This window comes from Danio rerio, chromosome 13 (assembly GCF_052040795.2).
Source record: "Danio rerio strain M-AB ecotype USA chromosome 13, GRCz13ab, whole genome shotgun sequence".
Classification (NCBI taxonomy): domain Eukaryota; kingdom Metazoa; phylum Chordata; class Actinopteri; order Cypriniformes; family Danionidae; genus Danio; species Danio rerio.
Window position 1 is genome coordinate 51,045,766 of NC_141033.1, and position 21,666 is coordinate 51,067,431.

The window sequence follows — 21,666 nt, forward strand, 5'->3', positions numbered from 1 at the left end:
GTACGTCATGGTGAAACACCTAATGACTCGGTATCAAGGCGACTCGTTTGAAGCACTATGAGTCGACTCTTTTATAGATGAATCAACCGTTTTAAACACTGTATTCTTACAGATTTAAGCCTTAGCTGGGTACTTCACTTCACTTAGAGCTGTGTTACACACTACATGGAGGGGAATTTTCAAAAACCCATAATATGGGCTCTTTAAAGGAATTGATAAAGATGTCAGGCGCAGCTTGATATATTTTGAGGCTAAAGCTTACTTAGGTTTATTAGGATTTGTTGAATCGGTCAGTCAGTCAGTTTGTCGACAGCAGTGAACTCGCAAAAACTGCAAAAAAAAAAACGTAGCTCCTGGAAAGTATTTGGCGCTCTCCAGAAATGTATATAGCGGTACATTTTCAGAATGAGCCTGGGTTGGCAATTTTTGTGAATGCAGATGTCACCCTCCGTATCTTTCCGGACTTAATTGAATAGTCACTCATAAAACACTGAATGGTATACATGTAGATCATGCACTAGAAGATGGACTGGAAAGAATCTACAAGGCTTTACCATCAGTCCACACCCAGTTTTTCATGTGCGCAGGCAGCCAGCGAGTATCTACAGCACATGCGATGTTGCATGAAGCATACAGTGACAGCTCTGCTGAATGCATTACTGAGAGCTGAAAGAACTACAAAGAGCATGGCTATTGATTATTCAGTGCAGACGGAAAGTGTAAAACAGGAGCCAAGGTCTGTAGCAAGCACATACACACAATAACCAGGGGCCCGCCTCGAAGGGATACTTGCTATTTAGTGACCTATAACAGGGTAAATGTTATCCAGGGCATGTGGGCATCAGCACATTTGGTTTTTAGGACATGAGCCCCACAGCAAACTGCAAGCCAGAGGGCCGGTCCTGAATGCAGAAGTCCAGCAGGGAGTTGGTTTGGCCTCAACGCCTGCTACCCGTGAGGGTGTCAACATTAGAGGGTGTTTATTGGTCTTTAGAGGACTTATACTAGGGAAATGCCAAAGGAAAAGAGAAGTCTCTGTAGACGTGAGGAAATGTTGTCTTGGCAAGGCAAAAGAGTGCGGAGAGTTTCTGTGAAAGGTCATGAGGTCAAGCAAAGTGCCAGAGGATACTGCTGCTAAATAAAAATAGCACTGCTGGTCTATTTAGCATTTTTAGGTCTTGCAGTTCTATTCTAGAGTTTACCGCGTTCACTGAAGGAGACAAAAATATAATAATATGCACACAAATAGATGCAGTCTGCATTTTAACTGTCATTGATTTTTGGGGAAAGCCTTTTATGCTGTTGAATCTAATAACGGGGTAAAGAAAGAAGCTATTGTATTCAGAAAATAGACACGTTTCATCATAAATTTCAGCTCCTAAAATGTAGATGTTATGGAAGCTTGTTTTTGCATTAGTATAAATAATATATTTATTTTTTTAAACTGGACTTTTTATCTTACAGTATTTTTATTTCGTATGTTTTAAGCAAGCGGCAACTTCCCGCTCTCTCTCAGGATGCCAATACGGAAGTAACTAAAACTGCAATTCATCCGAAATTCCGCTAGTCGTGGCCGCTCCTGGCTCCAAAACAGAGCAAATTTCAATTGAGCCCACAGTTAGAATGGCCAACTTTACAGCAGAAAAAAAGGTGTTTACAGCCTGCTACAAAAAAAAGATTTGGGTTAACACAGCTAATATTACCCTTCATGACAACTGTGAGGGGGGTGAATTTTTTTATAACTCATCCGTTTCCTTTATATTAAGTTATATTAAGTTTGCATAATTAAGGGCGTGGCCACTTGAGTGACAGCTAGGTCTCGTTGGTCGCAGTCACGTCACCTCAGCTGAATCCTGCAGATTAGCCACTGAACTCGGCATATTTATCGTATTTCTGTGTTGTTTTATGTGGGTTTACACACTCAACTGCCTTTTGGACTTGTTTCCTACAATTATTAGATGGCATGGCATGCTGAGTGCACTTAATTGTGCTCACAAACCATTCACGAGGCCTCCGTTTCCCATGTGAGTAAAGTTTCATACTTATATACCATCTCTACACATGTATTTGTTTTATTTAAGATCATTTATCGTTTATATTTGTATTTAGAGCTGTAATGCACTCCAGAATCTGTCAGATTGATTAGCTGTAGGCTCTAGATCAGTCATCTGAAGTGTTGTCATACAGTGTTATGCTGGATTTCATCAATAGTCTTACAGTAACTAACACAGACTATATCTGAAGTGTTTGGAAGTAATTTGCGCTTTCCTCCTGTTGAAAAACGTCACAATGTTTAGTGGCTCAATGTATTACAGCAGTGTTTTTAAAAGTCTAAACACTTTATTGATATAGTGTACAACCAAGCACAAGTGGTCAGAATACAAACGAGTCACAGGTGATAAAGTATTAAGCATTTCTCCAAGTAAAGTGTGTCTGAACCAGGTCCAAGCTAAATGCCAGCAGGTGTCTGTAGCTCCGCTCACTCTCCGACTCTTTGCCCTTGTTTGGTATCCCGCCGTGGGTGTGATGACGCGTGACCAAAATGGCGACGGTTGGCCGCGCCTACTTGTGGCTTCTTTTGCGCTCTTCAGAAACCTATGGGTGACGTCACGGATACTACGTCCATATATTTTACAGTCTTTGGTTTTGAGCTATTTTAACGGCTTACTCAGGGTGGCACGGTGACTCAGTGGGTAGCACTGTCACCTCACAGCAAGAAGTTTGCTGGTTCAAGTCCCAGCTGGGCCAGTTGGCATTTCTGTGTGGAGTTTGCATGTTCTCCTCGTGGTGGCGTGGGTTTCCGGGCGCTCCGGTCCAAACACATGCGCTATGGATAAATAGAATAAACTAAATTGACAATAGTAAAGGGCCAAACGGAATCTGCTGATGTTTTTTGCTATTTCTGCTGAGAATTTCGGTAAAAGTCTATGGATTTCTGCGGAATTATTTTTGGGAGTATCATAACTAAAAACTAAAAAATAATATCTCTTTAACTTCTATTTAATGTTTAAAATACAAATCCAATTAGATTCACATTATTTGGTAAATAAAGCAAGTTTGTCATATAATATATCTAGTAAAAAACAGAAAATATTACTGTACAAACTGCATTGTACATAAATGAGAAGAACATTTTCACATTAGTCAATAATATTACTGAAGTTAATAAAAAAAAACTGAATAAATATAGATTTACACACATTTACTCAAGTAAATAAACAGAATTAATGATGGGTTTATATCTGCGGAAATCTGCGTGTGCAGATTCCAGGTGGGCCTAGCCATAGTGTATGAGTGTGTGTGTAAATTTGAGTGTATGTGGGTTTCCCAGTACTGGGTTGTGGCTGGAAGGGCATCCACTGCGTTCATTCAGCTATGGCGACTTCTAATAAATAAAGAAAGTAAAGTCTGGTTTATACTTCTGCGTCAGGTGATAGGCGTGACCCACGGCGCATGCATTGCGCATAGTCAAGCATTTATACTTCTGCGCACAGTTTGTGTTTCTCTGCAACAACGCTTCCAAAACGCTAGATATATATATATACAATTGAAGTCAGAAATATTAGCCCCCTTCAAATTTTTTTGTTCTTTTTAAAAAATTTTCCAAATTTTGTTTAACAGAGCAAGGACATTTTCACAGTATGTCTAATAATATTTTTTCTACTGGAGAAAGTCTTATTTGTTTTATTTTGGCAAGAATAAAAGCAGTTTTTAATTTTTTAAACACCATTTTAGGGACAAAATTATTAGACTCTTTAAGCTAATTTTTTTTTATCTATAGTCTACAAAACAAACCACTATTATACATTAACTAATTACCCTAACCTGACTAGTTAACCTAATTAACCTAGTTAAGCCTTTAAATGTCTCTTTAAGCTGTATAAAAGTGTCTTAAAAAATATATAGTCAAATATTATTTACTGTCATCATGACAAAGATAAAATAAATCAGTTTTTAGAAATGAGTTATTAAAACTATTATGTTTAGAGATGTGTTTAAAAAATCTGCTCTCCGTTAAACAGAAATTGGAGAAAAAATAAACAAGCGGTCTAATAATTAAGGGGGGCTAATAATTCTGACTTCAACTGTATGTATATATGTGTGTGTGTGTGTGTGTGTGTGTGTGTGTGTGTGTGTGTGTGTGTGTGTGTGTGTGTGTGTGTGTGTTTACATCGTCTTATTCTCTTTTGGGAGAAGCCTGCTTCATTGCCGGTCAAAAACAAACTTGCTGGTTGAATAAAAGTAACCTTAAATTATAATTTGTTAAGGGTATGAATAATTTCAGGATTCTGATGTTCTTCACCCTAAAAATGTGGTGTTGTTCTAACCTATATTTTGACCAAAGAAATGGACAAACGTAACCTTTTGGTCAAGATTTGACATGATCATTGACAAATTTGTCAACAAACATTTGCAAACATTTTAACTCAACGGTTGATTTGACCTATAGTAAATTTGGGTTGTACATCCTAGCATTTTTGTTTTGTTTTGTAATTGTTTATTTCCACCACAGAAAGAAACGTAATAATAATTCTGACATATTGTCATACAATTCAGATTTTTCTGAATTGAAAGAAAACTTTTAATAGCTGTATTAGTCCGTTCATCCTAAAAATAAAACACTTCCACCCTTTATTCTCCCTCGTGATGCTCCTCCATGACTTACTTTCCTCTGTGGAACACAACAATGGGCAAATCTTGCATCTCTTTCCATACAATGAAAGCGGACAGTGATTTATGCTCCAGAGTAAAAACAAAAGCTCTGTAAAAGTAGTCCACAATCCAAGTCATGCAATAGTTTCAAACCAGTCCCCAACTGAAAATAACCATTTACTCTTGCATATTTAAATCTGACCAATCAAGACAACTCATGACATGTTTGACATCAATCAAGCAGCATTTGGGTGAAATATGATCAGACCTAATCACTGGGTTAAATTTGGGATAGAAATGCATTTCAAAAAGTTCACCCTGCATTTAATTTCCATATATTATTACTAGGGGTTCACAAGAACAAGATGATATTTTTACGCAATTTTTAGGAAACCTTCAAATATGAAATATATGAATAGAAATTAATATTTTATTCAACTAAAAAAATACAAAATTGCAAAACTATTAGGTGCAATTTTTTCAATAAAATTTGTAATGAATGTTATTTTACTTCTATTTTAATGAATTCTATGCAGTAAAGCACATGGAAAGCACAAATATTTTTAATAGCCTATGTGAATGGAAAATAGTCATTTTATATGTAATTTTAAATATTAGCAGAATATTTGCTAATATTTGAATGGAAAATAGATTTTTATTCCATTACAAAAGGAAATAAATAAATCAAAAACTACAAAACAATTTAGCTGCTTTTTTAAAAAAAAATCTATATATTTTTTTTCTATTTTAATTAATTCTATGCCTTAAAGAACATGCAAACACTGCTAAATATTTAGCTATATATGCTACTGACTGGATGCAATTCGTAATATAATTTGATATCGCATGCTGACTTTTGGCCAGCTGAGAAACTAAAATGGTCGTGCCCAACTGAGTTTGGTTCTCTCAAGGTTTTTTTTCTTCACTCTTCTATCAGGTGAAGTTTTTTTCCCTCTCCGCTGTCGCCACTGGCTCGCATGGTTCAGGATTGGTAGAGCTACGCATCGATGAATTTGCTCTTCAGTGTTTGAACTCTCAGTAATGATTTTAAAGCACACTGAACTGAGCTAAACTGAACTGAACTTAAACACTAAAAACTGAACTACACTGATCCAGTTACTATGACCATTTATGTGAAGCTGCTTCGACACAATCTACATTGTAAAAGCGCTATACAAATAAAGCTGAATTGAATTGAATTGAACTGAATGAAAAAATAATAATTCTGCTTTTCCCTGACAGCATAAACGTGTTTTCAGTGATTATGATGTGACGACTGACCGGACTCGGAAGGTGCGGAGAATAATAGAATAGTGTCAAACAGCCGTGTGTGTATGTCTTATCCTGTCGCAGCTAAAAGTCCTTCAAGATGTTAATAGTTTGATTCAGGTCTTTATGTCTGTACACTGAAAAAAATGCTGTCTACAAAATGTTGCAAACAATTTATTTGTGTTAAATTTAAACAAACAAATTAAATCTTGTATTGTTAAACTTAATTTGTTTGTTTAAATTCAGACCAAATAAATTGTTTACAAGCCCTTAACTTTAAAACTTTGTAGTAAATCTAAGGAATCATCTTTGAATTATTTTTTTCAGTGTACTGCACTTCAATAATGCGACTGAAATAGAAATACTCCACATGTCTTAATTCCATAACGACGATTATGACTTTAAGCATATCTAAAGTGCTATCCCATCACATTGTTGATAACCATAATGTGTGTGGCTGCAGTTGTAGACTCTGTTGGACGCAGCAGCTTCTGAACTGAAAGCGGTTACGTCACACCTGCACGCCCAACCAAGCGACATGTGCAACTCTGAGGCCAGCCTGGGTTGCCAGGTGTGTGGAAAGTACTTGATTTGCAGTTAAAATGCAATCCTGCCTCCGATCGTCAATGCTAATTTCACCCTCACTCTCCATCATAACATCACACCTCATGAGACAACTTTTCACCTCGATGAAAAATTGCGTCGTGATTTAATCTGGCGAGATCTTGTCATACAAGATCTTGCCACAACTGTAATTATTACCCAGACTGGGTTGAAATAACCCAATGAGGTTTTTTTAAGAATGTAAGACTTACTTTTCAACTGGAAAAAACAACTGGAAAATCTCATATCTCTTTCCATACAATGAGAGCAGACAGTGATTTATACTGCTGTGCTCTGAAGTAAAAACAAAAGTAGTCCACACTTAAGTTGTGCAATAGCTTTCAACCAGTTATGAGATGAAAACAATGGTTTACTATAGTAAACAGCTCTTGCATATGTGCATATTCAAATCTGATCAATCAAGACAACTCATGGCAGGTTTTAGTCAAGCAGCATTTGGGTAAAATATGGACAAACCTAATCAGTGGGTTAAATTTGGGATGGAAATTTCAATAAGTTCACTCTGCATTTGGTTTGCTTCACATATTATTACCCAAACTGGGTTGAAATAATCCAATGGGTTTTTGTTTTTTAGAGAGTATGACTTACTTTCCTCTGTACAACAAAAAAAACAGGAAAATATTATATCTCTTTCCACACAATGAGAGCAGACAGTGATTTATACTGCTGTGCTCCAAAGTAAAAACAAAAGTAGTACACATTCAAGTTGTGCAAACCAGGTATGAGATAAAAACAACAGTTTACTATAGTAAACAGCTCTTGCATATGTGCATAATCAAATCTTATCACTCAAGACAACTCATGACAACCAAGCAGCACCAATTAAATTTGAGATGTCAAAATGTACGATTTTCAAGTGCCTTTTAACACTTCACGATAAGTTTGTATTAGGTAATGTTAGTTAACATGTTTACTAACTTGAACAAATAATGACCAATACATATCACAGTATCTATTAGTCTTTGTTAACCTTAGATAATGAAAATAAAGTCATTTAATGTTAACTCACAGTGCATTAACTATGGTAACAACTTTAGATTGTTGGTGTATTTACAGTAATAACACTAGCAAACAATTAACAATACATTTACTACAGTATTAATCTTTGTTCACGTTAGATAAGGAAAATAAAGTGAGCCATTGTTAACTCGCAACTGATGTTAACAAGTACAACTTTAGATTTTAACAATGCATTACTAAATGCCAAACTATAATACAAGTATTGTTCATTATTAGTTCATGTTAGGTATACATTAACTACTGAACCATTACTGTAAACCGTGACCCTTAAAATTCATTGAAATTGACTTTGAGTGAACTATTCCTCACTGAAGCAGTTCTATAGTAGCCCCCAAAAAATAAATATAACGAATACTTATTCCCACATAAGAATATCCGGCCTTTGTTAACTTACCAATAGTGGACACCACTGTTCAAACAAAGTAAAACGCCCCAGTAAACAGCTCTTATATGTGCATATTCAAATCTGATCAAATCAAGACAACTCATGACAACCAAGCAGCACCAATTAAATTTGAGATGTCAAAATGTACGATTTTCAAGCGCCTTTCAACACTTTCCGATAAGTTTGTATTAGGTTATGTCAGTTATATGTCTACTAACTTGAACAAACAATGACCAATACATATCACAGTATCTATTAGTCTTTGTTAACCTTAGATAATGAAAATAAAGTCATTTAATGTTAACTCACAGTGCATTAACTATGGTAACAACTTTAGATTGTTGGTGTATTTACAGTAATAACACTAGCAAAGAATTAACAATACATTTATTACAGTATTAATCTTTGTTTACGTTAGATAAGGAAAATAAAATGAGTTAGCTCACAACTAATGTTAACAAGTACAACTTTAGATTTTAACAATGCATTACTTACTGCCAAACTATAATACAAGTATTGTTCATTATTAGTTCATGTTAGGTATACATTAACTACTGAACCATTACTGTAAACCGTGACCCTTAAAATTCATTGAAATTGACTTTGAGTGAACTATTCCTCACTGAAGCAGTTCTATAGTAGCCCCCAAAAAATAAATATAACGAATACTTATTCCCACATAAGAATATCCGGCCTTTGTTAACTTACCAATAGTGGACACCACTGTTCCAACAAAGTAAAACGCCCCAGTAAACAGCTCTTATATGTGCATATTCAAATCTGATCAAATCAAGACAACTCATGACAACCAAGCAGCACCAATTAAATTTGAGATGGCAAAATGAACGATTTTCAAGCGCCTTTCAACACTTTCCGATAAGTTTGTATTAGGTTATGTCAGTTATATGTCTACTAACTTGAACAAACAATGACCAATACATATCACAGTATCTATTAGTCTTTGTTAACCTTAGATAATGAAAATAAAGTCATTTAATGTTAACTCACAGTGCATTAACTATGGTAACAACTTTAGATTGTTGGTGTATTTACAGTAATAACACTAGCAAACAATTAACAATACGTTTATTACAGTATTAATCTTTGTTAACGTTAGATAAGGAAAATAAAGTGAGCCATTGTTAACTCGCAACTGATGTTAACAAGTACAACTTTAGATTTTAACAATGCATTGCTAAATGCCAAACTATAATACAAGTATTGTTCATTATTAGTTCATGTTAGGTATACATTAACTACTGAACCATTACTGTAAACCGTGACCCTTAAAATTCATTGAAATTGACTTTGAGTGAACTATTCCTCACTGAAGCAGTTCTATAGTAGCCCCCAAAAAATAAATATAACGAATACTTATTCCCACATAAGAATATCCGGCCTTTGTTAACTTACCAATAGTGGACACCACTGTTCAAACAAAGTAAAACGCCCCAGTAAACAGCTCTTATATGTGCATATTCAAATCTGATCAAATCAAGACAACTCATGACAACCAAGCAGCACCAATTAAATTTGAGATGTCAAAATGTACGATTTTCAAGCGCCTTTCAACACTTTCCGATAAGTTTGTATTAGGTTATGTCAGTTATATGTCTACTAACTTGAACAAACAATGACCAATACATATCACAGTATCTATTAGTCTTTGTTAACCTTAGATAATGAAAATAAAGTCATTTAATGTTAACTCACAGTGCATTAACTATGGTAACAACTTTAGATTGTTGGTGTATTTACAGTAATAACACTAGCAAAGAATTAACAATACATTTATTACAGTATTAATCTTTGTTTACGTTAGATAAGGAAAATAAAATGAGTTAGCTCACAACTAATGTTAACAAGTACAACTTTAGATTTTAACAATGCATTACTAAATGCCAAACTATAATACAAGTATTGTTCATTATTAGTTCATGTTAGGTATATATTAACTACTGAACCATTACTGTAAACCGTGACCCTTAAAATTCATTGAAATTGACTTTGAGTGAACTATTCCTCACTGAAGCAGTTCTATAGTAGCCCCCAAAAAATAAATATAACGAATACTTATTCCCACATAAGAATATCCGGCCTTTGTTAACTTACCAATAGTGGACACCACTGTTCAAACAAAGTAAAACGCCCCAGTAAACAGCTCTTATATGTGCATATTCAAATCTGATCAAATCAAGACAACTCATGACAACCAAGCAGCACCAATTAAATTTGAGATGGCAAAATGTACGATTTTTAAGTGCCTTTAAACACTTTACGATAAGTTTGTATTAGGTAATGTTAGTTAACGTGTTTACTAACATGAACAAACAATAAACAATGCATATTAAAGTACCTATTAGTCTGTTAACCTTAATGAAAATAAAGTCATTTATTGTTAACTCAGAGTGCATTAACTATGGTAACAACTTTAGATTGTTGGTGTATTTACAGTGAAAACACTAGCAAAGAATTAACAATACGTTTATTACAGTATTAATCTTTGTCAATGTTAGATAAGGACAATAAAGTCAGCCATTGTTAACTCACAACTAATGTTAACTTTAAATTTTACCAATGCATTGCTAAAAGCCAAACTATAATACAAGTATTGTTCATTATTAGTTCATGTTAGGCATACATTAACTAATGAATCATTACTGTAAACCGTGACCCTTAAAACTCACTCAAACTATTCCTCACTAAAGCAGTTCTATAGTACCCCCAAAAAATAAATATAACGAATATTTATTCCCACACAAGAATATCAAGCGTTTGTTAACTTACCAATAGTGGACACCACTGTTCCAACAAAGTAAAACGCCCCAGTAAAATCCCATCTGGGTCGAAGAGCATCGACCCGAACTCCAGCAGCAATCGCAGCCTCGTACTCTTTCAGGAAGGAGCTCAGATCCTGCAAACTGATATTGAACGCGTCGCTAAAGTTGAGGAGGGTCCGGTTCCAGCGCCCGTGCGCCCGCAGCTCGGACGGCCTCTCGATGGCGGAAAACACCGCAGCGCCGCACAGCAGGTACACGATGATGAGCAGGGCGAGCAGCAGAAAGCGTCCATTGTCTTCGTTGATGTGAAGGGAGCGGCAGCCCTGCAGTCTCTGCGCCGGCATCATCCAGATTTCAGCACCACCGGCGCAGTGGACAGCGACCAATGCAATGACATGGATCCTCTAGAGCTGCTGCTGCACAATCCAAAACCTTAAGACAAAGCATGGAGAAAGATACATTAAACACTCCTGATAAGTTTTGGATATGAGAAAGACTTGCTTTTAAGGGACTAATCAGCTAAATGTATAGTTTTAAGACGAGGATTATATACGTAGAGCTGCTGGTGCTTGTGGACAATGCAAAACCTTAAGATAATGCATGGAGAAAGATGCATCAAACACGCCTGATAAGTTTTAGATAGGAGAAAGACTTGCTTTAAATACATTAAATAGCTTAATTGATGAATTTTCCGCATTTTTTCTTAAAGACAAGAGCTGCTGCTCTTGCTTGAGGACAATACAAAACCTTTTAAAAACATGCATTAAACACGCCTGATGAGTTTTTGATATAGGAATGGCTTGATTTGAATACACTAGTCAGCTTAATTTATCGTGTGGCTTTTTTTCCGGGTTTTTTTTTCTTTTAAAGACAAGGGTCATCGAGCTGCTGCTGGTGCTCGATGACAATCAAAACCCCTAAGATAATGCATGGCAAAACATGCATCAAACACACCAGTAAAGACAGTAACCTATTAACCTTAATCTTAATTGTTTATTTTTCGTTTTGTTTGTTTTTTTTTAGACAAGGAACTCTATAGCTGCTGCTTCTGCTTATGGACAATGCACGATAATTACGATAATGCATGGGAAAAGATGCATCAAACACGTTTGATAAGTTTTAGATATAAGAATAACTTGCTTTAAAGAAACTAACCAGCTTAATGGATCCATCTGTCGGTTTTTAAGACAAGAAACCTAGCTAGTGCTCGAAGACTATCCAGAGCGTTAGGGTAATGCATAGAGATAGGTGCATCAAACATGCCTAATTAGTTTTAGATATGAGACTTGCTTTAAAGACACTTACCAGCTTAATTGATCCATTTCTTGTTTTCAAAGACAATGGTCTTCTAGAGCAGCTGCTTTAGGGCACTTCGATGTTCTAGGATATTGCATAGGTGATCATTTGCATAAAAAAGTAAGTTTCGGAAAAGAGAAGAAATTAATTTACTCTTTTCTAATTTGCATGACTAAATTGACATCAGTTATGCTTTTCCACTTATAAATACTGTTGCATTCGAAAAAAAAAACTTGTCCAAATGCTTCAGTGGACTGTTTTAGGTACATTCCCTTTAAAAAAAAAAGCTGTGAAGAAAAAACACCACTTGTGGATCCTCGTTACAGATTTAGTTTGTTAAATATCTGGACTTACCTTCGTGTTCAATAAAGTAGTTCTCTATCCATCTCCGTCTGCGTCCCATGGATTGTCCATCAACATAAATCCACCAAGTTCCAGGCTAAAATCCCCAGGCTGTGAATTTCCAAGTCTGCTGGTTGTGTTTTATTGCAGGGATGCAGCAGCAGCGTGTCCTCCTGCTTTTCCATGTTGCGGTTGAAGCATCATCCAGCTCATCCTTTGGGTCTCTGCGCCAAATCTCTCGTCCCGTGAATCACACCAATTCACGCTTCGTTGAAAGATATAGCGAGGTAAAGGCTAATAAAAGACATGCATGGGCTAAATAATGGAGATTTTCTGCACTTTTAGTGAGGCGGATCTCCAGTATGTCCGCTGTGGGATGTTTGATGCCCGCAGTCCTAATGAGACTGATCTGTTTCAGATCCAATCCGCGCGCACTAGAGTACTATAATCGTATTCGTGTATTATGTATGTTGTTTTATTGTTTTACAAGTTAAATTTAAAATAAAAATATATCATTTATAAAATTAAAAACACATTTCCGCCCCTTTGACAGAAATGTTTACTTCCCAGTTCGTACTTTTCAATACTGAATATAGCCTATGTGTTATTTTACAATATTTCTACTTCTCGTGTTTTTTAATATACGCCCTTCATCCCGTCCTAATGCTCGAATTCAAACTACAAATACGTATTTTCTTCCTTCCACCTCTTGTTTATCGTCGAAATCTTTGTTTTTTAGGTAAAAGGCGTTGAACTGAAATGAGCGCGGGATACTTTTTTCCCGCTCTTTTTCCACAAACAGCTCTCGAGGTCGTACTGGAGCTGTAAAAACCTCAGCGATGAGATGAAATTTATCGATAAAAACGAGATAATGGTAAATGTTGCTTCCATCCCTTGGTGAGTCCATTTCGCGCCCCTCACAGACTCCCACAAATCACGAGGAAACGATGCGGCACGCGCTTCTACAACTCCCGAACGTAGGGTGCGCGCATTGCTCGAGCGCGCCGCCGCAACTGTAAGAGGAGGGTCTGTTTTTACTGACAATTAATCGATGGCATAATTACCTCTGGACAGCATCTCTATTGCCAAGTGTGTGTCCTCCTCCTGACTCAGTAATAGATGAGTTTGAATCCAGTGACTGGCATGTTTAAAATCCAGAGTGCCATTCGACAAAAATGAGATCTCTGAAATGTCAGGTCATACTTCTGCATTACAGTTTTACTGCTCTAACCAAGTAGGCTACTGATTAATCCAAATGAACATCATCTACTTAATGGAATGGTGGGAAATTATCATTACGGCCCCTTATATTCACCTTTCTTTCTGTGAAACACACAATAAAGCGTTCAGCAGAACGCCAAATGCAAACGCTGCTCTTTTTTTACTGTTTAAAACTCTCATTTCTGTCTGTAATAACTTCAGCTGCATGCAAAAATAGACTAATAACATTTAAATCTAAAAACTAAGGAGTCTAATTGACTTGAGTGCTTACAAATGTCATTTAAATGGTTATGCATTGAATATATTCCCCTCTGCAACATATGCATGATTTAGCATTTTCTAGCTCATGTCTAGAATTTAAAGAGATTTGATGTCACTAATGTCAAATAATACTGCGTCCCATCTTGCGGTAAAAGTTTGAGTATTAATATTAGCAGTGGTGGAACAAGTACTGAAAAATCATACTCAAGTAAAAGTATCATTACTTCACTAAAAATGAAGTGCAAGTAGAGTAAAAGTATCTGTTTTAAATATTAAGTATGAGTAAAAAGTAGAGCTTTCAAAAGTACCCAAGAGTAATAAGTGGTGAGTATTATGCTGTCAAAAGCTGATGCATTACATGTCATTTGTGCATGTGTGTAAACACAACATTCTGTGGTGCATTTAGTTATGGCCTTGCAGGCACACAATGTCACAAGATGCTAATATTAGGTTGGAGTTAGGTTCTGACATTCAAAATTCAAGTCTAGCCAGTGTCTAAAGACAATGTTATATTGATGTCCAATAACGACAATAAATGACGTTGTTATTTGGTTGATTTTAGGTTGTTAGAAAGTCCAACGTCGAGCTAACATCTTAAACAAACGTCATATTGATGTCAAATACTGACATTTATTTGTTAAGTATGGCAACCAAAATCCAACGTCTAATAGACGTCAGTGGTAACCTCCACACAACATCAAGCTATGACATCATTAAACGTCGATATTTAATTGATTTTAGGTTAGACGTTGGACACTGACAAGGGCCTGACGTTGGGTTCTGATGTAAACCTGATTTTCATTTTCAAACAAAATGCAACGTCCCCACGTCATTAGGGGACAGCGTCAATCTGACGTCATGTTGACGTCTTGTGTCTGCTGGGTATATTTCCGTCATCATTAGGCCCACACGAAATCTGCGCACGCAGAAATCTGCAGATTTTTAGCTTATCATTGATTCTATGTATTTACTTGTGTAATTGTGTGTACATTTATATCTATTCAGTTTTTAAATCAATTTCACTAATATTATTGTGATATAATAATAGTAAAATTGAAGATTTTCATTTGATTTATTTACAATACAGTTTGTAGAGTAATATTTCCTGTCTTTTTAGATATATTATATGAGAGACTTGGTTTGTTTGTTTGCCAAATATGAGGATCTAATTGGATTTAAATTGGCATTGAAAACAATAAACAAAAGTTCAAAAAACATTTTTTTTTACCAAATTCTCTGCAGAAATAGCAAAGAATGTCTGCAGATTCTGTCTGGCCCTAATCATCATACAGTAAACATCTGTCATCTTCTCATCATAGACATGCATCTAAACAGGCTCTGGGTCAATGTGTGTAAAGATTTTGGAAATCTTCTTGTAAACTTTTAATGCTTCCACACAGTTTGCTGCGATTATAAAAACGCCCATGTTTTGAGGTAGTTCATTTTAAGGGGATTTACCTTAGATGTGGGATATGATGGGACAGGAATCACAGGACTGATTTTTCTAATCCTCATAGACAAGAAATAATTAAGCAGCGACTGCAGGTTGAAGGAAAGCAGTGGAGTAAAAGTACTAATACTGCACTAAAATGTACTCAAGGAAAAGTGTAAGTACATATTTATAAAACTACTTAGTTAATTACAATTGCTAAGAAAAACTAATCAGTTACAGTAATTTGTAATTGTAATTAGTTACTTTACACCACTGCATATAAGAAGGAATGTACTTTAGAGCTATGAATAAAGCCAGAGTACATTGGATGCCATGTATGTTATTGCATATAAATATATAAACATCTGCATAATGAATGGATAATGATAGCATTGCATATTTTGGATAATACATTCCTACATACATATGCAGTAGTAGTAATAAACAAAGGTTGAAAATTCACTTGTAAGAAAGATTTGCCCTGGAACAAGAGAGTGATTGAGATTACAGATCCGTGCCCTTGACAAAAACACTTAAACCCATTTTGCTGTAGGGAGGACATGATACTTCATTCATCAGCTTACCCAGACTGATCTTCCCTTCTTCTCTAGAGTCCAATTCAAAGCGTTACTACTCAAACAGAAGGCCTTTTGATCACATGAAATTAAATCACAGCATTAATCAAAGCAGGTAACAGGAACACAATATTTAACTCAGGATACACAGGAGAGTTTAATATAAGATAGTTCCATTACAATTAAACTTAAGATTACAATTTAAAGGTCTCAAAATCAATTCCTGGAGGGCCGCAGCTCTGCATGGTTTAACTTAAACCACTTTCAACTCACACCTGCTGATTAGTTGGATCAGCTGTGTTTAATTAGGGTTGGAGCAAAACTGTGCAGAGCTGCGGCCCTTCAGGTATCCAGTTTGAGATCTATGGCTTAGTCTCTTTATTAATCTGGGGTCGCCACAGTGGAATGAACCACCAACTTATTCAGAATATGTTTTACACAGCTGATGCCTTTCCAGCTGCAACCCATAACTAGGAAACATCCATACACACTCATTCACACACACTGATTTATTCACCTATACCACATGTCTTTGGACTGTGGGGGAAACCGGAGCACCCGGAGGAAACTCATGCCAACATGGAGAGAACATGCAAACTCCACACAGAAACGTCAACTAATCCAGCCGGGACTTGAACCAGTAACCTTCTTGCTGTGAGGTGACAATGCTAACACCTGAGCCATCGTGTCACCTCCCCAAAATAACAATTCTGTAATAATCTCCTCGTCCTCCATTGGTCCTAAACATGTTTGAGTTTCTTTGTGGCTTCTTTTTCCCCAACATTCTTCAGATTATCTTATTTTGTCATCAACTGAAGAAATAAATTCATAAGAAAACCACTTTTGTGTAGTTAAATAATGAGGAAATGATCATTTTCAAGTGACCTGTCCCTTTAAGACATTCCACAGAAATGTTCCTAATTGCTAAATCGAATATTGAAGCATACCATCTTTTTTTTTTTTACTTTATTTTTATACATTTAAGCATTTTACAGAACAGAACATTCAGTGACAGCAGCAATTATTAAAAGAAAAAATAAAACGACAGTAGCCACAGATGTAAATAAAAATAAAATACAAAAAAAAAACATATAATATTTTCAGTTTCAAGGGAGCTAGAAATACTATGTCCGATTCAGATACAACGTAACAGGTGCCCATCTTTGTTTAAAAATATCCTGTTTTAGTTGAGGTTGAGCAGTCATATACTCCATTCTAAATATACATTCAGTTTTTTTTATCCACTGTACTATTGTTGGAGGGTGTGGCTTCTTCCAATTTATTGTTGTTATGCTCTTTCCTGCACTTAGTAAAAGTATGTAGTAAATATCTCTGGTTTTTATTATATATCCTGGGGTATCCCTTCAAGCAAGAAAAACAGGGGAGTCAAAGGTAGATCTATCTGCATAATTTTCATTCTCTGTACCCCTTGCCAAAATGCAAGCATCTTCAGACATTCCCAAAATATATGTGCGTGATTACCCACATTCCCGCAACCCCTCCAGCATTCCTCTGTGACTGTGGACGGAGCATACCATCTTAACTTATTTGGGGGAGATCAGGGACAGGAACTATGCAGCTGTCCTTTAATCAAACTGCCTGGAAATGACATTTTTATTGATTAGTTCTCAAACCAATTTACTTTTTTTATGTGCCAAATGCAGTATTCACTCATGTTGGAGTATCGTTATTCAACAAAAGACCAATTTCCTGAACTATCAACCCCCACCATGGCAAAATCAATCATCCTCTGCCTTGAAACACACCACAATGACTGTGTTGATGATGATCGTGGTGTGGATTAACAAGGCTTCTGTTTTTTCTGTATAAAAGCACACATTTTAGTGCATCCGGAAAGTATTCATAGCGCTTCACTTTTTTCACATTTGTTTATATGTTACAGCCTTATTCCAAAATGGATTAAATTAATTGATTTCCTCAACATTCTACACACAATCCCCCATAATGACAATGTGAAAAAAGTTTTTGAAATTTTTGCAAATTTATTTAAAGTAAAAAAAGCTGAAAATCACATGTATTCACAGTATATCACAGTATATATATCAGTATTCACAGCCTTTGGCGTGGAGCTCTAAACTGAGCTCAAGTACATTCTGTTTCCACTGATCATTCTTGAGATGTTTCAGCAGCTTCATTAGAGTTCACCTGTGGTCAATTCAGCTGATTGCACATGATTTGGAAAGGCATACACCTGTCTATGTAAGGTCCCAGGGTTGACGGTGCATGTCAAAGCACAAAGGAAGGAAGACAAAGAAATTGTCTGTAGACCTTCGAGACAGGATTGTCATCAGGCACAAGGCTGGGGAAGGTTACAGAAACATTTCTGCTGCTCTCAAAGTTCCAATGAGCACAGCGGCCTCCATCATCTGTAAGCGGAAGATGTTTGGAACCACCAGGACTCTTCCTAGAGCTGGCCGGCCATCTAAGCTGAGTGATCAATAACCCAATGGTCACTCTGTCTAAGCTCCAGCGTTCTTCTGTGGAGAGAGGAGAACCTTACAGAAGGACAACCATCTGTGCAGCAATCCACCAATCAGGCCTGTATGGTGAAGTGACCAGACGGAAGACACTCCCTCCTGGAATTTGCCAAAAGGCATCTGAAGGACTCTCAGACCATAAGAAACTAAATTCTCGGGTCTCATGAGACTAAAATTGAACTCTTTGGAGTGAATGCCAGGCGTTACGTTTGGAGAAAAGCAGGCACCGCTCATCACCAGGCTAATACCATCCCTATAGTGAAGCATGGTGGTGGCAGCATCATGCTGTGGGGATGTGTTTCAGCAGCAGGAACTGGAAGACTAGTCAGGATAGAGGGAAAGATGAACGCAGCAATGTACAGAGACATCCTGAATGAAGACCTGCTTCACAGTGCTCTTTACCAGACAAAGGCGACGGTTCATCTTCCAGCAGGAAAATTACCTAAAGCACACCACTAAAATATCAATGGAATGTCTTCACAACAACTCTGTGAATGTCCTTGAGTGTCCCAGCCAGAGCCCAGACCTAAATCCTATTGAACATCTCTGGAGAGATCTGAAAATGCCTGTACACCGAAGCTTCCCATCCAACCTGATAGAGCTTGAGAGGTACTGCAAAGAGGAATGGGCAAAAATTCCCAAAGACAGGTGTGCCAAGCTTGTGGCATCATATTTAATAAGACTTGAGGCTGTAATCGCTGACAAAGGTGCATCAACAAAGTATTGAGCAAAGGCTGTGAATACTGATGTACATGTGACTTTTCAGGTATTTAAATTTTAATAAATTTGCAACAATTTCAAATCCATTTTGGAACAAGGCTGTAACATAAAAATAATGTGGAAAAAGTGAAGCGCTATGAATAATTTCCAGAAGCACTGCATCTTAAATCTTGAAAACGGGGTAAAATATGAGCCCTTCAAAAAGATGTCCAAATTAAGTTACAATGCATATAACTAATCAATTTGTTTCTAAATATTTACAGTAGCAAATTGGCTAATATGATCTTCATGTCATATTCTAATAAATTGCGAAAAATTCTAGCATTTTTTCCTTAAACAAGGTATTTTTGGCTATTGACTATTACTGATTTCGTTGTCCAGGGTCACATTTGGTTGTTGCATGCTCCAATCACATCATGCTAATATATTTTGACTTGGCTCTGAACAACAAGAAAGAAATGCTGATGAAAAAAAGATGAGTCTAGCTAATAAATCTCTCTCTCTCTCCTCTATTGACGCTGTTTGGGCAGCGCAGAACATATGGTTGCATCTATCACTAAGTTGTCAGGATTCACCCTGAAAGTTGCTGTTTATAATTACCAGCGCGATTAAATGACAGTGCGTCTCTGGAGGGGCTGTTAGATCTGTGGAGAGCATTGGGGAAGTCTATTGATTCAGTGTCATTCTGTGAAGAGCGGGCGGCAGAGTCAGCTCTGAGACACACACACACAGATGCAGGTACAGTACAGCATGTTCACTTATCATCAGCACACACACACACTGCACATTTATCTGACGGTCAATTGTGCATTAATGAAGCATTTAGTGTTTGTTAAAGAGTGCTAAAGTCAGGTTTGGGAAGCAAAACACATCATTTAATCTTTAAATAAAAGTTATGATTTCAGACAGTCATACTGTAAGCTCTAAGCACGATCATCAGTTTGCATTACTGCAACTTCTAAAAATGAAACTATTGAAAAACGACATTGCCTTAAATGCTTAATTTTACTTTAGCTCAACCTTTTATATTGGGAATTATTCATTTTCCTTCGGCTTAGTCCCTTATTTATCAGAGGTCGCCACAGCGGAATGAATCGCCAACTATTATGGCATATGTTTTATACAGCCGATGCCCTTCCAGCTGCAACCCAGCACTGGGAAAGACCTATACATTCTCGTTCACACACACACACACACACACACACACACACACACACACACACACACACACACACACACACACACACACACACACACACACACACACACACACACACACACACACACACCAGCCAAGTTTTTGTTTACCCAATTCACCTACACCGCATGTGTTTGGACTGTGGGGGAAACCGGAGCACCCAAAGGAAACCCACGCCAACACAGGGAGAACATGCAAACTCCACAGAGTTGCCTTCTTGCTGTGAGGCAACCGTGCTGGCATATTAGGAATTAATTTTCCATATTATATTTATTGCATGCAATGTTGTTTAGACTTTATCAGCAAATATAAATACATAGGTAAAATAAGTGCTTAAATGTGACAGGGAACATTTGATTTTGTTACTAATTGTGGTTTATACTATTGTTAAATTACGAAATCTCTAACAGAATTAACAATAACAGTTGATATGTTTCACCATTTTGTGCTTTAGCTCACAATTTCATATATATTTTCACCACATTAGTGTTTTAAAGATCCAATGAGAGTTTCACAGGTTGACAAATAATACATTAGTGCAAATTCCTTTCAGTTTTTGTTCTTCATTTTAAAAATTTTATCTTTTTATCTTTAAATAATACAACAAACATGACAAATTAATTCATTTTTCTTGTCAGCTTAGTCCCTTTATTAATCCAGGGTCGCCACAGCGGAATGAACCGCCAACTTATCCAGCAAGTTTTTATGCAGCGGATGCCCTTCCATCTCTGAGAAAACATAACAAATTAACAGTGTTAAATTAACAGCCCTGTAAATGTGCATTAATTAACAGTTTGCTATAGTTTGTGACTGCTGTGCTTTGTGCTTGGAAACAATATCTGGCCTGGTCATGTAAATTATGATACATAATTGGTTTAAGAGCTGATTCATTAAAAGAAATCTCTTTTTTTTTTTAAATGGTTCAAACCACTGCAAATGTCAATAAAAATAATGTTGTTAAACTGCAGAATTAAATGTTTTGACTTCATAAGTTGTCAGAGCAACAATCAGGGTCTCATACATAATTAAAAAGAGCAAATATACATGAAAAAATTCAACTATTAAAAACAGATTTTCTTTTTTCTAAAGGCAGAAAAGCTCAAAGTCTTGTGTCTTTGTTTTATTTTCATAAGCTATTTTGCTTCAAAATAAAAGTGTAATGTTGTGATTCACCTCATTGGTGAAAAGATTGGTCCATGACAAGACAAGTCTTTCTGACAAAAATTTTACTAATACAGTAATATTAAATCATAAAAATATATTGCAATATTTACAGTATTCACAAAAAAAAAAATTATATATATATATTTATTTATTTATTTATTCCAAAATAAATGATTGTTCGGTACTAATTGATCTATAGACCGGTACCAGTCTGTGGCCCAAGGGTTG

At 36.3% G+C, this 21,666-nt stretch overlaps 1 protein-coding gene across 3 annotated transcripts in view; it reads right to left on the reverse strand.

Annotated features, from left to right (window-relative positions):
- kcnk12 (potassium channel, subfamily K, member 12) overlaps positions 1–13,386 on the reverse strand; it is a 70,244-nt gene extending 56,858 nt beyond the window's left edge. The window contains exons 1-4 of one of the 3 annotated variants that reach the window (XR_015506455.1): positions 12,382–13,386; positions 12,037–12,111; positions 8,865–11,163; positions 5,398–7,459 (exon numbers count right to left, since the gene is read on the reverse strand). Coding sequence is in view for 1 of the 3 variants with exons in the window: in XM_087279841.1 (XP_087135967.1) it covers positions 10,739–11,078 (340 nt within the window). In the remaining 2 variants the exon portion in view is untranslated. Of the gene's footprint in view, positions 1–5,397; positions 7,460–8,864; positions 11,164–12,036; positions 12,112–12,381 lie in introns of those variants that run through there. The other 2 variants (XM_087279841.1, XM_087279842.1) reach the window with 2 other exon arrangements.
- Between the last annotated feature and the right edge of the window lie 8,280 nt (positions 13,387–21,666).